Consider the following 18,127-nt stretch of genomic DNA (forward strand, 5'->3'; position numbering starts at 1 on the left):
ACATCTATACGCATCTCCAAAATCCATCTTATGAAAGGTACTTCTGGTACACTATTTTTTCCTACAGGGGGGTTGAGTAGAAAGGTCGTAGGTGATTTCGGGGATTATAGCTACCTTTATTAAGCACAAAGCTTTATTACGGAGCACATTCCATTGTGGTTATTCTATTTATTCGCATAAAGAATTCCCTGCTGGCTTTGTGCAGTGACGAACTGTAAAGCTTCACTTGACGTAATCATAGATTGGTACACCATATGTGGCTCCGAGGAATATCAACGACTCCAACATAATATACAGCAGTTATGTCAACAGATACTTAACCTTTTTGCAGTAGCATTTTGTTTCAATTGATGCGTGGGAAGTCTGAATTGGATGACGGTCTAACATGATAACTCTCTCATCTGGTGCGTAATCAACATGTACTGAAGTCCGATCACAACAACAAGTTGTTGGAATCTGATTTGGTAGATGTTGCCTTCGCTATCAAACACTACCTCTCCCAACATCCATCGAACTCCAAACCCACAACCTCATTTCTTACACACCTTATCAACTTTATCATGACTCCAAACTACTTTTCCTCTGAAGGGAAGGTTTACAAACCCATGACACACACATGAGCATCCGCATGGCACACTCCCATGCCAACCAGTTTGTTGCGGGTTGATATTTGTAATTATAGACACTCTGGAAATATTTATTATCCTTGAATTAATGTTTTATATTCCATGATGTACGTTCCTTGGAGAGAAATAAATTAATGTTTTATTGCAATCACGGTGTTGTGTATCCGTAATATTTTGGTGCCGAAACCCGTGAAGAAATTGCGGTTTCCTGCGCCATTTCAACAATTAACGGCTTACTTCATGCTGTAGGAAACACGTCGGACCGCATCACAAGCTAAGTCCATTCCAATATAATATGATCGCATGAACTGGTTGCTTCAAAACAATTTTTGCGGTTTTGTATTGCAACCTGAAACTTGCACTCGGAGTAGCTAGTTTTATTAAAAGGTTTTCGTTCACTTACGTTTGCGCATATGCTGCTTGTTAAACGTTTAAGCTATTCACATGCGCACTCGTAAACAATCTTACAACAGCCATCTTTAGTAAGACATAATGCAGGACGAATCAGAGATACAGTTAGCAAACTTCGAAGAAAGTGAACTAGGGAGAGGACTAATGCTATGCGGTTTTGTGCGGCTGTTGATGCTCTTACCATAGAAAGCCCGTGTGATGATTTTGAATATTACAGGGAATGTCTTCAAGAAACTCTAGAGAAGCTCATTTCATTAGATGACGCTATTCATAATTTTCTCTCCGACAATGAATACAATGCAGACGTGCTGAGCTGTGAGGAATATATAGACAAAGTCAAACGCGCTATACAGAAGGCTACAAAAGCAATTGATTACAAGCTTTCAGCCACAACGTCGCAGATGAATATCACGTCACCACCAGTGCTCACACAACCCACTGTATTCCACTCTGTCAAGCTACCAGCAATGAAGCTTGAGTCATTTTGTGGAGATGTTGAAATGTGGTCCCGCTTCTGGGAACAATTTGAATCGACCATTGAAAAAGACCCATCCCTTTCTATAGTAAACAAACACGTTTTCCTACGAGGGTATCTGTCAGGCGAACCGAAGCTGCTAGTAGATGGAATACCTATAACGGCTAACACGTATGAAGTAAGAAAGAAAATTTTATTGAATGGATACGGAGATAGCAATCGCATTATACAGGCGCACCTCGATTATTTGGACGCGCTAAAGCCTGTGCACTCAGCGACACCTGAAACGCTGAACAGTACATTCCTTGAATGTAACCGTCGTATTCATGCACTGCGTGCCTTAGTAGAAGACGTCGTGGCATACGGTAAAATTCTCACTCCGAAAATTCTGCTTGCATTTCCCACTGAAATGTGCCAGAAATGGGTCATTCAGGCTAGAAGAACTGAAGTAGCAGAAGGAGATGTACTGAAACTACTTAACTTTTTGGAAGAAGACGTTCATGGTGCTCTCACTGCACAAAAGATTCGTACAGAATATCAGTCATCTCCTAGCTTCACGCCCACTGCAGCAGCGCTTCACATAAATTCAAAGCAAGCGAAAAATCCGCGTAAGCCTAAACGAGAAGTACCGGTACAACCATATTGCGTATTTTGCGAAGCTCGCTCTCATTGGGCTCAAGACTGCAACATAGTAACTGACAGCCAACAACGTATCCATAAACTGAAGCAAGATAATCGCTGTTTTATATGTCTAAACCGAGGTCATAATGCTAGAAACTGCAGTAAGAAGGGCAAGGTCTCGTGTTCTAAGTGCACGAAAAGTCATCACAAAGCTATCTGTACTGACACCGCTGCCTCTTCTTCATCTTCTCAGCAAATTAGCTCTACATCTGTAGGGAGAATCGACGTAAGTTCAGCAAGTTTTACTTATCTTCAGACAGCTCGAGTTTGGGTCGGTGGACCCGCAGGATTAAGCAAACTTACTTGCTGCGTTCTGGATAGCGGTAGTCAGTCAAGCTTCATTTCCAAGTTCCTGATTGATGAGCCAGGTTTAAGAACTACAGAACATCGTGATCTATCTGTCAACGCCTTTGAAATGCCACCCGCAACTTCAACGCATCGTAGAGTCGTAGAATTCACACTACAGGGTACATGGACCAATTCCAAGATATCTATGACTGCTTTTGACAGCACATATTCATTTTCCGTGCACCCAACTGTGCCTTCCGATTTAAGAAAACTTGTACGCACACGGGGACTTCAGTTTGCGGACCTAAGAGATGGTACAGAAGATCTTCCCATCGAGATTCTTATCGGAGCAGATTACTATTGGAAAATTGTTAAAGATTCCCCTCCGATTCGACTAACGTCATCAGTTGTTCTGGTACCTTCCATTCTAGGTTGGATTCTTAGTGGAAGCAAATCAAGCACCACGGCTAATCTTGTGACAGCAAACTACATCAGTTTAGAGACAGCGACAACAGACGATATTTTACGACGTTTCTGGAATTTAGAAACAATGTGAATCACAGAAGATGAAACAACAACTCTGAATCAGAAGGAATTGGCGATATTGCAAGATTTCTCAAAATTCTACTGCATCGAAGACAAAAGAAGAGTCGTGTCTTTCCCCAGAAAACCCAACGTTATGTTATCTAATAATCTTCAGCAAGGAGAGAAGAGATTTGCTTCACTGGAGAAAAAACTTACGGAGGACAAGAAACTGAAACAAATTTACAAGGCGCAAATGATAGAACACATCAAGAAGAAACATGTGGAAGTCACCCCTTCCGGACAGAAATTGCGGGACACACTTTATCTGCCACATCATTCAGTAAAGAAAGAAAAGTTAGGTGTCATAAAATGGAGGTTGTATTTGATGGTTCGTCGTACGACCAGAATGCACGTTCATTGAATGACTCTTTAGACATAGGTCCTAATTTACTTCCTGACATTCTTTCAATACTACTGAGATATCGTCTACATCGAGTACCCTTAATTGCCGATATCAAACAAGCATATCTACAGTTAGTTCTTCACAGGAAAGATAGAGATCTCACGACGTTTTTTTGATACAAAGTAATCGTAGATCAACAAGGAAACTATATTACAACTGACGAAAGGATTACATACCACTTCACCCGGCTACCTTTCAGACTTACCTGCAGTCTGTTTCTTCTTGCAGCCACGCTGGAAGAACTTGCTGTAATGCACAAAACAAATTTTCCGCGAGCTGCTTTACTTGTTGAAGATAACAATTATCATACATGGATGATTTTGTAGCAGGTGCTAAAGATGACAATGTCGTAATTAACTTATATTATGAGCTTACATCACTCATGGGACAGATCAGTCTACCAATGGCAAAGTGGGCCACAAATTCAAGCTAACTGATTGGAATATGGCAATCAGAAGGTGTCATAAACACTGCAGATACGGATGTACTGGGAGTCCACTGGAACACACAGACTGATACGCTCAGTGCTGTTCACAACAATGTTACCGACAATGTTATAAATCGTCCTGCCACTAAGCGAGAAGTACTACGAAACATTGCTAGATTCTATGACCCACTGGGTTTGTTGTCGCCTGTGTCCCTCACTGCAAAAATAATTTTTCAAGAAATTTGGTCAAGATGAATTGAATGGGATGAGCTTTTACCCCTTGATCTTAGCAAATGCTGGCGAATGTGGGTATCAACACTGCCATCATGTTCACACACAAAAATTCCCCGATGGGTTGGTGTATCTGAAAGCACTGAGCCAGAAATCCATGTCTTTTGCGATGCATCAGAAAAGGCCTACGGAGCAGTCCTTTATGTACGGTGCACCACAACAAATATGGTATCAGTCCATTTAGTTTGCAGTAAAAACCGACTAGTTCCCATCAAAAAAATAACTCTTCCACGGCTGGAACATCTAGCGACACTTCTTGGATCAAGACTACTTCATTATTTCTGTTAAGGCCACGAACTATAATGCAAGTCGTGCAACATTGTGGACTGACCCAACTGTAGCCTTAGGATGGATACAACATGACCCTAATCGATGGAAAACCTTTGTGTCAAACCGTGTTACGGAAATACGACTAACGAATCAGTCACAGTGGAGGCACTGCCCTGGTGACGAAAATCCAGCTGATCTAACCTCCAGAGGTACCACAGCAGATAAACTTGACCATGCTTCTGTATGGTTCCATGGACCTGCTTGGTTAACAAAGAACAGAACACAGTGGCCTCGAATTTTACAGACAGAAGAGCACTCTTTGCCAGAAAAGAAGAAATTAACAGACAAAGTCTTCATGGTACAAACAACGATTCCTATTTTAACAGCTACATGGTACAGTAGCTATTTCAAGCTGTTAAGAGTTACAGGATGGGTACTTCGCTTTAAACGGCACTTACTGAAAGAAAACAGAACATCTGGAGAACTAACAGCATCAGATTTGGGCGAAGCACGCACTTACTGGATTCAAGTTTTCAACAGCAACATTTTGCGCTCGAACTGCATGCACTATACAACAACATGCCTCTACCACGTAATTCTCACATAGCTCGCTACAACCCATTCTTGGATAATGGTCTTATTCGTCTCAGTGGACGGCTGCAGTTTGCAGAATTACTCAGAGATCAACGCAACCCGATTCTTCTTGAAGGACATCATCATTTCACACGTTTACTGATCCAGCAGACTCACATTCGTTTGCATCACCTTGGAGTAAACATAGTGTTATCTGAACTGAGAACAGAATTCTGGATCCTTAGAGCTCAACAGGCAATTAAACATATTCTACACCGTTGCCTACCTTGTAAGATGGTGAAAAGCTCACGTTGTTCAACAAACTGAGGCTCCATTACCAGCTGAACGAGTTTCACCACTGAAACCATTTACAGTAACAGGTATTGACTTTGCTGGTCCATTATATGTCAGACAAGGACATATTACGAAGAAAGCGTATATTTCTCTATTCACATGCGCAACAACACGAGCCATACACCTGGAACTAAGCTCAGATATATCGACTGACAGATTTCTTCAAGCCCTACAAAGGTTTGTCGGAAGACGAGGAGTGCCCAGCACAATTTACACTGATAATGCTACTACCTTCCATGCCACGCACTTAGAGCTGAAGGAGCTCTGGCAGGCTCTCATGGCAAGCGAGACGCACAAGTACCTCGCCCAGCAAGCCATCACTTGGAAATTCATCGCCCCACACGCGCCTTGGTGGGGCGGATTCTGGGAACGGATGGTGGGATCTGTCTAACGCTGCCTGGGAAAAGTTTTAGGACAGGCACAGTCGGACGAAGAATGTCTCAACACAATCCTGGTCAGCATAGAAGCAGCACTAAACTCTAGACCAATTACGCAAGGGAGAGAGGAATCTGAGCCACTGACGCCCGCACATTTCCTTGTAGGTGATCGACTCACAACACTACCTACTGGTCCAGAATCACCAGTTAGAAAGGACTTGTCCAAGGAATTTCAACGGCTGCAGAAGATGGTAGAACACTTCTGGAACAGGTGGAAGAAAGAATATCTGATCCTGCTCAAAAACTTCCATGAAACTCATCAACCAAGGCCAGGTTCAGGAAGACTCCAGCTGGATGATGCCGTTCTTCTACAAGAGGATGTTCGTCCACGACACGTGCAGGAAGGCGTGCATAGAAGATCTTCATGAAGGAAGAGATGGGAAAATACGAACTGTAACCTTACAAACTTCAGAAGGATCCATAATCTCACGCCCCGTTCAACTGGTCATTCCTCTAGAAATTGACCAGGGTGGGGAGGGTGTTGCGGGTTGATATTTGTAATTATAGACACTCTGGAAATATTGATTATCCTTGAATTAATGTTTTATATTCCATGATGTACGTTCCTTGGAGAGAAATAAATTAATGTTGTATTGCAATCACGGTGTTGTGTCTGTAATACAGTTTATGGGTCAGCTAGAGGAAATCTTCCTAGCCACTCAAAACCCCAACCTCTAGTCTAGTTCGATTTCACCGATGATCTCTTCATGATCTGGACTCAGGGCTATGGCACCCTATCCACATTCCTTTACAACTTCAACAACTTTTCTCCCAACTGCTTCACCTGGTCCTCCTCTACCCAACGTGCCAGATTCCTGGGCGTTGACTCCACCTCTCCGATGGCTCCATCCACACCTCATCCCATTAACCACAAACAGTACCCATATTTTGACCACTGCCTTCCCTCCCCCACCAAAAAATCCCTCCCATACAACAAGTGTGGAAGAGATACCTGCAGTGACGAGAGCTCCCTTGCCCAGTATCCTGAAGGTCTCAAAGACTGGCAACGCTCCCCGAACCTAGACCACAAACAGATTTCCCATGCCATACCCACACACATCCCCAACAATCTGCTATGAAGGCCCACCCTGCTCATCACCCAATATCATCCTGGACTGAAACAAGTGCCTTTGCCAGGGCTTGATTATCTTTCATCCTACCCTGAAATATTGAACATGTTACCCAAGATCCTTCGTACCCATCAATAACAACAGATATCAAGTAGTCTAGTTTTAGCTACAGTAGAGTTAACTGTGGAATGTTCAGGACGGAATAACAACAATATTATGAAAAGGATAGATTACTACTCACCATATAGAGGAGATACTGAGTTGCGGACAAGCATAACGGAACACTGCTATAAACTTTAGCTTTCTGCCAATTTGACATAGAAAACAAATGCACACATTCACAAAATCACAAAACACACACACACACACACACACACACACACAGACACACACACACGACCATTGTCTGTGGCTGCTGCGAGCATAGAAATGAGAAGAAGACCTTTTGCCTGAAAGGTAAGATATATAGCATTTTTTATTGTGCCTATCTGCAACTCAGCATCTCATCTACATGGTGAAGAGCAATCTATTTTTTTAATGACACTGTTGGATTCATTAGACACAGACAGCAATAATGTGTCAGTTTTAGTGACCTATATTTTAATGTTTAAGAGAAATCAGAAGAGTAAAGTAAAATTGTGGAATACTGAAAAATTCAAAGAACTGACAATAAGAAGGGAATATGCTATAAGGACATCCAACGTTACCAATAAGAGTAATAACACTAGTCAACAGCCATTTTGCATCTGGGATGTGATACATCAACTAGTATGTATATTGGTATGTAGAATCAGAATATACCTTTCAAAATGTTCTAGCACGTACTATTTTTAAAAGGTTTTTCATTTTTCATATTCAGTATTTTGCTTTTTACTGTTTTTCTGTTCTGATGTTTAATTGTTTGTTTTTGATTTGCAGAGAAGAGCTAAAAGATCTACAAATTGTCAGTAAATGGTTGGTGTGGTAATCCAGTGGTGTGAAAGAGATGCCCAGTGAGTGTTTCCTGTGAAAGATAGTGCAAACTCAACTAAGAAAAATGGCAACTAGTAAATCTCGTTGCTGTCTAAACCACCCCAACAACTTTCTTTTGTTATGTATGTGGCAAATTCACTCCAAAAGCCCAAAGAAACCAATCACTGATTTGGTTAAGAAGGCATATAAAATGTATTTTGATTGTCCTGTTGGTGATAAAGATAAAAATTTTGCACCTCACATTGGCTGCATAACTGAAAGGAAAATGCCAAGCCATGCCATTTGCTGTTCCGATGGTGTGGTGTGAGCCTAATGACCACTGTTACTTCTGTCTTAAAAATATTTCGGGACATTCAAGCAAAACTAGACATAAAATAAAGTATCCAAATGTATCTTCAGTGCATTTGCCTGTGTCCCATGATGAGGGGTTGCCCATTCCTGTCTGTAACTTGAAAGCCACGGAACCAGACACCATGTCACGTGAATCAGAAAGTATTGAACATATAGAAGAGTACTGACCTCAATACCATGACACTTCGTCTCAGCTCTTTCATCAAATGGAATAGAACGATTTGGTTCGCAATCTAAAACTTTTGAAACAGCAAGCTGAGCTCTTGGGGTCGAAACTGCAACAACAGAACCTTCTAACTCCAGGGAAAAAAAATTTTGTTTCAGATCAAGAGGTGCTTCCTTTGCTCACTATATCAACTCGCAGAATTCAATGTGTGTACCTACAGATGTCAATGGTCTGATGGTGTAGCTAGGTGTACAACATAATCCACAGGAGTGGCGGGCGACTGCTTATTGACTCCAGCAAAACCAGCTTGAAAGCAGTACTACTGCATAATGGCAAAGCATTTCCATTGGTACCTTTGGCTTATGAAACCATGGCTTTGCTGCTAGAGGTAATCAAATATAAGGATCATGAATGGCAGCTTTGCAGTGATTTAAAAGTTGTTGCATTCCTTACAGGTTTACAGGCTGAATTCATGAAATACTGCTGCTTTTTGTGTCTTTGGGACAGACGTGACACCAAGAACCACTATACAGTCAAGGAATGGCCTATAAGGAAGTCATATGTTCCTGGAAATGTAAATGTGAACAATACACCATTTGTTGAGACCAATAAAATCATTTTGTCTCCCCTTCATATCAAGTTGGGCCTTATCAAGAACCCTGTAAAAGCTCTGGATAATGAAGGTGAGGCCTTGAATCACTTAAAAGAAAAGTTTCCCAAGTTAAGTGAGGCAAAGCTGAAAGAGGGTATATTTGTTGGACCATAAATAAGAGAATTGGTGTAAGATCCAACCTTTGATGCCAAACTCATAGATATCCAATTAGCTGCTTGGTCTTCTTTTAAAGCAATTGTGAAGGGCTTTTTGAGTAATAGAAAAGTGAAAACACAAAACCTATGTTACCATTGTGAATGATCTGTTGGACAACTACAAGAACATGGGGTGTAGAATGTCCCTCAATAAACACTTTTTACTTTCTCACCTTGATTTCTTCCCAGAAAATTTGGGAGCCGTAAGCAATGAGCATGGTGAACGCTTTCACAAGGACATTCTTACCATGGAACACCGTTACCAAGTCCATTGGAACCCTTCAATGGTGGGCGATTACTGCTGGGGGTCTTGTTAGGGAGAGTGATGAAACAGCAAACAAAAGACGAGCTCCATCGCCGCATTTTTCAAAAACCAAAGACAATTAGAGGTGAAAATATCTTTTGAACAAATTTGGACCTATTATTGGCACGATGCCCATATATACATATAAAATAGTATTGATTTCAAACGTTCTGAATGAGTACTTTTGTTTTGACTTAATTATGTCAATTTTCACTATTACCATTTTTTATTCTGCTGTGTATCTAGGAAATGTGACGTCATAGAGAAGAACTGACTTTCCCAGTGTATTCAGCACCCCAAAATTTGGTAAATCCACCCATTTACAAACCAGATGCAGAAAAAACATTTAAATTTGTTAACTAGTCTAATTAATACCGTGGTAACAAAAACACCACTGAGATGTTGGTGGGGGTGGGGGGACACACCCACAGATGGAAACCAACTGATGACAGTAAAGATAATAAATTTTATTCAGGAAAGAAATTCTTGGTCCTGTTTAAGGTGGTATGCCACTGCACTCCTCCAACAACCTTTGAAATAAATTATGCAGCCCCCTTTTTTTAAGACAGGCGGGGGAGGGGGGGGGGGGGGGTGCTACAGTTTAACACGGATTCCAGACTGTGGTGCAACTTAGGATTTTCAACATTAACAAACATTACCAGGCATAAAGGAATAGTTGAATTCTATACGAAGGAATACAGAAACAGACAAAAATGGAATGAAAGATAAAGCACAATGGGTAATTAAGGCATTAGAGTCAAGAGGAATGTTAGACACGAGTCATATGTTTTGACCATTGATGCAATGTTAACGACTGCTGTCATGTCACCTATAGGCGCATATACTCAGTTTTGTTTTCAGCTGGCAAAGAAGCCATTGAATGTTGCACATGGGGGAGGGGGGAAGCTGGCTGTGGCAACAGACTGATCTGCAACTTACACCCAGGTATTAGTTAGGTTGGAAGATAACAGTTTGGTTGAGAGTTGGTGAAACAAACAAACCTGATACTAAAAAAACCTGGACTGCTCTGTAGCTTGGCGCATTTGAAAAATTGCCAACAACATCGCATTATAATGTCATACTGTTTTGGTAAGGATGAACAAAGAAACATTACTGAATACAGATGAAGTAGCCGAAAGATGGAAAGCATATTACAAAGAACTCTATGGTGGAAAAGAAGACTATATCATGACAGAGGAATGCACTGAAGAAGAAAAAGTAGTGCTAGTAGATGAAATACGTTTTCCAAATATGAAAACTGACTTTAAAATAGTGTTGACAGAACTGAGATCACAGACACTCCAGGTCCAGATGACCTACCAATTTAGTTCTGGGAGAATTGTGGAGAAAAGATGAAGTCTGGAAAACTATAAATGTTCTTATAACTACCATTCTCTTCCAAATGTTGTAGGAAGTGCACAACAGTCATTCATAAAAAGAGGATGCAATAGACTGCTCCAATTACAGAAGGTTAACTCTTAATTTTGCAAGAGGTAAAAATACTCAAATCCATAATAACAATAACACTTCCTTCATCAGACCAGCTCCAGGAAAAGTTTTTTAAAAAACAGAAAATTGCACTTGCCAAGTAATGATCCTATCAAAGTAGACCCCTTGGCTACCTATACACAGTTGCCAACATTTACTAAGGTCTTGGAAGCAAGCAGGGAAATTTTCAATTGTGATGCTTGTAACCTTATTTGTCACAGCCCGTTGGATGTCTGCAGTATCCAGATGAAGCTTTCCTTTCAGTCATCTTTTCAATCACAGAAACAAGTAAAAATAACATAAGGTGAGAGTATGGGCGACTATGGCGAAGTGGGATGGCAATAACACTATGTCTGACCAGGTACTTGGTAACAGATAAAGCAGTATGACATCTTGACTGTTATGCAATAAGAACCAGTCGTGAGAATATCCCAAATCAGGGCGGCAATGTTGAATCGCTTGTCGCAAACGTTTGAAGACTTAAATGAAAGAAGGGTTTGGTTCACTGTTTGAACTGAAGGAATGTACTCATGGTGAACTAATCCTTTACTATCAAAGAATATGATCAATATTATCTTTGTCCTTGACGGTTGTTGTCTGACTTTTTTTAAGACTAGTGGTTCAGGACTCCACCACACAGCACTTTGAAGCTTAGTGTGAGGGTTATACTGGAAGTACCAACTTTCATCCCAAGCAATAATCTTTGACAGAAATGTAGGATCACGCCTTGCACTACCCCGTGGTTCAGCAGAAATTCTTTGTCTTTCCTCTTTCTGTTCGTCTGTTAGCGTGTGTGGGATGAGCTTTGCATTTTGTTTCCATTTCTCTAAATCTTTGTGTAAAATCTTATGACACACATCATGTACTGAAAGATACCCACGGAAATTGGGAAGATAGAAGAACAATATTATACATATATAAAAATCAAAGTGTGTGGATAAATCCCACAAAATTTTTAAACCACCTGCATGTCTCTGAATGTGTGGGTGACATAAGGTTAAGCGGAGCTGGAAATGCAACAATAGGCCTTAAAAAAACCACATCTTAACTGCGAAATATGAAACAAAAGAGTAACCCAAAAGGAAAGTCTGCCTGAAAGTACACACTTTTGTACTGTGAAATCTAAATGAGTTGTCGGGCAACATTAAATACTGTGTTCTTCCATTAATACATCATAAAATGCTTGGCTCACCCTTGACATGCTGCCTATAAGATGGACGTTACTGTTAGAGCCTGTCACACATGCCTACAATGGCCTTTCAGACGAAATCTCACTTGCGAGCAGCGTTTGTGCAATGACACACTTCAAGACTGAACTGGTCCAAAAAATGTTCAATTGGGAACCCTCCAGTATACACCCACACCGTCCTTTTTTTTCTCTTTTGTTTTTGCTTATTTACTTGCAACATGCTCCATTACAGTATTTGTAATACTGAAAGATGGGCATATACAGGTGGACTGGACATTTATTTGCAGACAGTTTCAGAATGAGTGGTAATTTCAAATTACGAGAGCAAAGCAGTCGTGTGTGTCATCTGTGGAATAGCGACTTACAGCATTGACAGTAATATCTCTGAACTTGTGTGTCTTTGTAGTAGTCGAATGTTGAACATGGCAGAACTTTTAGCATAGTGCATACTGGAGGAGGATTTTGCTACAGATAATTGTTAGGAATTGTTAAACTGATGGGAGGACTTACAGACACAGCATATACGGAACAGAGAGAATGGATTTGCACACGAGTATATTTTTAAGGTAATAATTTTTGCTGGCACATACTGATAATGTTAGCGATTCTTGCAACAGAAGAGACCAACTCTCAACTCAGTTTAGGTCATCTCAGTGTATTCATTTCAATTTGCCTAATTGTAAAAGCATTGCCCTTTAAGACTTTTGTAAGGAAAGTAAAGTTTTTGGTTTTCTATGATTTTTATATTGTTGAGAAATAATGGTAGTTTAAAACACAGCATTGTCACTATAATGAATGGATTAGTATTTTCATTTCAAGTAAGAAGTTTTTTTTTTTCAGTATGAGAAAATCATCCCAATTTTTCTCCCAGTGGTTTATTTTTGCTTTAGCATATTTTAACTGGCGCAATTTCTTCGTGCTATCCTGTTGCTGCTAATTATGCTACTATTTTTCCATGTGAGATTATTTTCATATTTGTTGGTTCTTCCATTTCTCACTTCACATCTCAAGCACCCAAATTCCAAGCATTTTCTTTGTAATTGAGATTTTTAATGCGCCAGTGAACAGTGTGTGTATCTACGTGTGTGTGTGTGTGTGTGTGTGTGTGTGTGTGTGTGTGTGTGTGTGTGTGTGTGTGTGTGTTGGATGATGATGATGATGATTTTAAGACAAGGGAGAGAGTGAAACCCGGTGCTGGCAAGATTCCTTGCTCCTGCTGGAAGTGGGCCAGGAGTTGAGCATGGTGTGTTCATAAACCACCGTCTTTAAATATAAACCAATCACTAATATTTCAAAATCATGCCTTCGGCAAGAAACTGCAATTTCTGGAGTTTTGGTAGTCAGTAAAAACTGGTAACAGTGTAGAAGGGGGGCAGGGAAGGGGTGGGAAAACGAATGCACGCAACTATCCATTCATTTGTTGATTTGAAAACCTCCCCTAGAGGTCAATTTTAATTGAAAACTGCAGGAATAATTCATAGCAGATATCCTGGGGATAGAGGGCTCATGTTTCTGTCACTAGCATTCCCTATAGTGCCTCACTTAATGTCCATCACATCAGTAGAGACCTTAGCAATGATACCTGCTTCTGCCTCTAGTAAGGATCTTCACAAATCCCACGATGGACAATGCAAGAGCATGGCAGTAGTGTTATCAACCTTCTCATGCAGAAACAGCAGATGTGTAAAATGTTTGATCTTGCTCTAAGTGAATAAGCTCGTTTCATTTTTGTTATCTTTATTATTGCAAAACTTTGGATGTGTTAGCAATGTGAAAATGCAGGACCAGAGAATTTAAAAGAAGCATACTTTGCTCAACAATGACAAATGTAATATATTTACAATTTTGGCATGCTGTTGACTTGTGACGTGTAAAGCTAAAATGCCCTGCCGAGTTTCCGTACGAGCAATTACCATAATTTATTTTCTTATTATTTATGTCTCTTCACGTGCAACAACGCTACTGAGAACACTTCAGCTGTTCATTTAGTGTTCAGACCATTAGACAGAAACACAAGGACAGAAAATTTGAAGAAACAAAAGAGGCTCAAAGCATAACCCTCACTGGATCCAGAGGAGCACAGTGACTGGGGTAGCTCTTGCTGGTTGCTGTATACCTAAATAACAGTCAATAGAAATGTTTTATTTCAGTTGACGCAGACTTCTGTATTGAGATATAAGTGGTTTCATGAACACTTGTGGAAGTTTAGATCAACTAGTCCAGTTTATTGGAAATCATATCCAGAAGATGACAAAAGGGAATAAAAACAATGAATACAAAAGACAGTCTCAGGCTCTTCACTTACGTCTATTCACTTGAAAGCAGAGAAATGTTTGCCATAAGTTTCTCTCTCCCCCCAGCTTAAATGTGACAGTAGATATGGTCAGAAGTGCTCTTTCTAAATGATGTGTTTTGTTAAGTAACACAAATTTGCAGACAGCGGCCACACTACACGCTGTCAGAAAGTGATGATGGCTCTATAAGGCAGAAGATTTAGAGTTATCCCTTTGTCAAATTTCACTGGTGTAGATAGAAATAATCAAGTAGACATCTTGATTAAAGTGCGCATATTTCATTAATTGACAATGACTACAAGAGCCAAATGTAAAGATGACAATTGCAAGTATCTCTTCCAAACTATACACAAATATTTTAAGAGTATAAGTTAGGATTTGTTAGCTCAAAGAAATATGAGTGTTTTAACTGTTTCAAATTTTCACTCAAAGAAATAAGAGTGTTGTAACTGTTTCACATTTAATTTTGTAGCAGTTGCAGTAGCTAAGTAAGGAAAAAAGAGGAGATCTGGCTCCAAAGAAGCAGATAAGATGTAGACTGTCAAGACAACAAGCGAAACTAAATTTTTGTAAACAAAATCAAATGGAAACACAAAATGAGGATAAGTGGACATTTTTACATACATGGAAACTTCCTACAGTGCGTGCGGCAAGAGAAGAGCTCAGACAGTTGACATGGCCTTGGGGCACGTGCTTTGCACATCCACGACAGCCAATCACGTTTTGAGCTTTTGTTTACGTGACCATGGCTACAATCCAGTGTTGTCAAAGTGCTGGGCAACTGTTGCTGGCTCGCTGCCCATCCATGTCTAACACTGGCAACTGCGCTGCCAGCTGTCAGAGCTCTTCTCCTGGCGTACGAAGTATAGTTAATCACTAGATAGGGGCCTAAAAAGCCAAAACCAGTTGTGGAATGAAGGAAAAGTTTAAATAACAGTGTAAGTGGAAGAAATGCTGATAAGATGATGACGTTTGAATGTCTGGAAGATCTCTTCTTTTGTGTCTATGAATGTATATCACCCTACTGATCTACATCTACATCTAGTTCCATACTCCGCAAGCCACCTGACGGTGTGTGGCGGAGGGTACCTTGAGTAGCTCTATCGGTTCTCCCTTCTATTCAAGTCTCGTATTGTTCGTGGAAAGAAGGATTGTCGGTATGCTTCTGTGTGGGCTCTAATCTCTCTGATTTTATCCTCATGGTCTCTTTGCGAGATATACGTAGGAGGGAGCAATATACTGCTTGACTCCTCGGTGAAGGTATGTTCTCGAAACTTCAACAAAAGCCCGTACCGAGCTACTGAGCATCTCTCCTGCAGAGTCTTCCACTGGAGTTTATCTATCATCTCCATAACGCTTTTGCGATTACTAAATGATCCTGTAACGAAGTGTGCTGCTCTCAGTTGGATCTTCTCTATCTCTTCTATCGACCCTATTTGGTACGGATCCCACACTGCTGAGCAGTATTCAAGCAGTGGGTGAACAAGCATACTGTAACCTACTTCCTTTGTTTTCAGATTGCATTTCCTAAGGATTCTTCCAATGAATCTCAGTCTGGCATCTGCTTTACCGATGATCAACTTTATATGATAATTCCATTTTAAATCACTCCTAATGCGTACTCCCAGATAATTTATGGAATCAACTGCTTCCAGTTGCTGACCTGCTATTTTGTAGCTAAATGATAAGGGAACTATCTTTCTATGTATTCGCAGCACATTACACTTGTCTACATTGAGATTCAATTGCCATTCCCTGCACCATGTGTCGATTTGCTGCAGATCCTCCTGCATTCCAGTACAATTTTCCATTGTTACAACCTCTCGTTACACCACAGCATCATCTGCAAAAAGCCTCAGTGAACTTCCGATGTCATCCACAAGGTCATTTATGTATATTGTGAATAGCAACGGTCCTACGACACTCCCCTGCAGCACACCTGAAATCACTCTACTTCGGAAGACTTCTCTCCATTGAGAATGACATGCTGTGTTCTGTTATCTAGGAACTCTTCAATCCAATCACACAATTGGTCTGATAGTCAATATGCTCTTACTTTGTTCACTAAACGACTGTGAAGAGCAATCCGAACTTACAGTCTACTGGTTACACATTCTTTTGAATTAGCACAGAAGTGGATATGACTCTTCATTCCAAGACAGAGTGGAAGAGCATGTGCCAGTGTACCACTCTGATGGATGAAAAGAAACCATTCAAAGTTACAAAATCAATTCTCATTCGCACTTTGCTGTACGTAAGTGTTCTCAACTTTAAAAGTTTATCTTCAATAAAGATAGAAGCTGAAGTAAAGAATTAATTTGTGCCATGAAGAATTAATTTGTGCCATGGCTGGGATTTGAACCTGGGTCTCCTGCTTACTAAGCACAAGTGCGAACAAATACACCACCGTACTACTGTGGCTACCACAACTCCCTCCCTAACACAAACCCCAGTTCACATCTTCAGCTAATTTTCCCATTCTTAAATCATCAGTATTGCCGAGGCTCTCTGATGTTGTTGTAGCACCCCAACTTTGTATGTAAAGAGGAAATCCTACCCGTACCTCAGGTTCAGGTGATCTATTGACCTCCTGGAATTATATTTTCCTGGAGACATATGCATCTTAACTTTTATCTCTGGTAAGGATAGAAGCTCAAGTAATGGACTTTAACGCAGGTCTCCTGCTTGGTATGCAGATGGGCTAACCACTACATCACCGTACCACTGCAGTAACATTGGCAATACTGACAATTTAACAAGGGGAAAATTGGTTGAGGGTGTGAACTGAGGTCTGTATTACGGAGAGCATTGGACTATGGTAGTCCATGTAACTGTCTTAGCCCCAATGGTATGCTGGTGTAGTGGTCAGTATATCTCATCTAGTAAGCAGGAGCCTCAGGATCAATTCCCAGCACAGATTTTAATTCATTACTTCAAATTCTATTCTTACCAAAGATAAAGTTGAGATGCATGTGTGTCCAGAAAAATGCAATTCCATTAGATCAACTTTAAAAGTGATCGGAAGAATATTCACAAACTTCTGATGCATGATGCTTGTGTACTTCACTATGAAAGACATGAACATCTCTAGGCATTTTATAAAACAGAACTCGACAAAGTAACCAGGAAAAGAAAGAAACAACTTTTGGTGCATCTTTCTGCTTACAAGGCATACTTCTGATTGCAGTAGAACTTCTGCAGACAGTGTGTGACAACAGATGGTTCCAAGGGATAATCATAAATATTATGACAGTTTGTTGATCACTGCAACTATGCATGATGAAATGCCTGAACTAGACATTGAAGAGTACTCTGATGCAGGTTAAAAGCATTATTTGAATTAGATTTTTTGATAAGAGTATGATTGTTGGCTGACTGGTTTGTAGCCTTCCATAATTTTTCACAGTAGAAAAGGGGGGAGAAACACTCACCTGATACCCAGTATGTGTGATATCCCTCTACTTTTGCTTCTGGTGGAATGTTGGCTTCTGAACATCTAACTTCTTGCAAGCATATTATGTCTGGCTTTTCACGTTTTATGTATTCCAAGCCATTTTTCTGAAACATAAAATGAAAACATATGAGGATTGAATTACACATAGGAAATTCATTTTCCTTTTTCCCATTAAGAACAAGGTATAACTATACGTGATACGGTAATGGAA

General features: G+C 40.3%; 1 protein-coding gene and 1 long non-coding RNA gene across 8 annotated transcripts in view; one reads left to right on the top strand and one right to left on the bottom strand.

Annotated features, from left to right (window-relative positions):
• Positions 1–7,958, top strand: part of LOC124625780 — a 48,176-nt gene extending 40,218 nt beyond the window's left edge. The window contains exons 2-3 of the long non-coding RNA XR_006980720.1: positions 7,504–7,671; positions 7,810–7,958. This is a non-coding gene — a long non-coding RNA (uncharacterized LOC124625780). The remainder of the gene's footprint in view (positions 1–7,503; positions 7,672–7,809) is intronic.
• Positions 1–18,127, bottom strand: part of LOC124625778 (DNA-(apurinic or apyrimidinic site) endonuclease) — a 70,446-nt gene that overhangs the window by 32,502 nt on the left and 19,817 nt on the right. For all 7 annotated transcript variants that reach the window (XM_047149225.1, XM_047149222.1, XM_047149219.1 and 4 more), the window contains exon 3: positions 17,894–18,020. In XM_047149225.1, the coding sequence (XP_047005181.1) occupies positions 17,894–18,020 (127 nt within the window). The remainder of the gene's footprint in view (positions 1–17,893; positions 18,021–18,127) is intronic.

The sequence above is a fragment of the Schistocerca americana genome, chromosome 8 (genome assembly GCF_021461395.2).
Source record: "Schistocerca americana isolate TAMUIC-IGC-003095 chromosome 8, iqSchAmer2.1, whole genome shotgun sequence".
Taxonomy (NCBI): domain Eukaryota; kingdom Metazoa; phylum Arthropoda; class Insecta; order Orthoptera; family Acrididae; genus Schistocerca; species Schistocerca americana.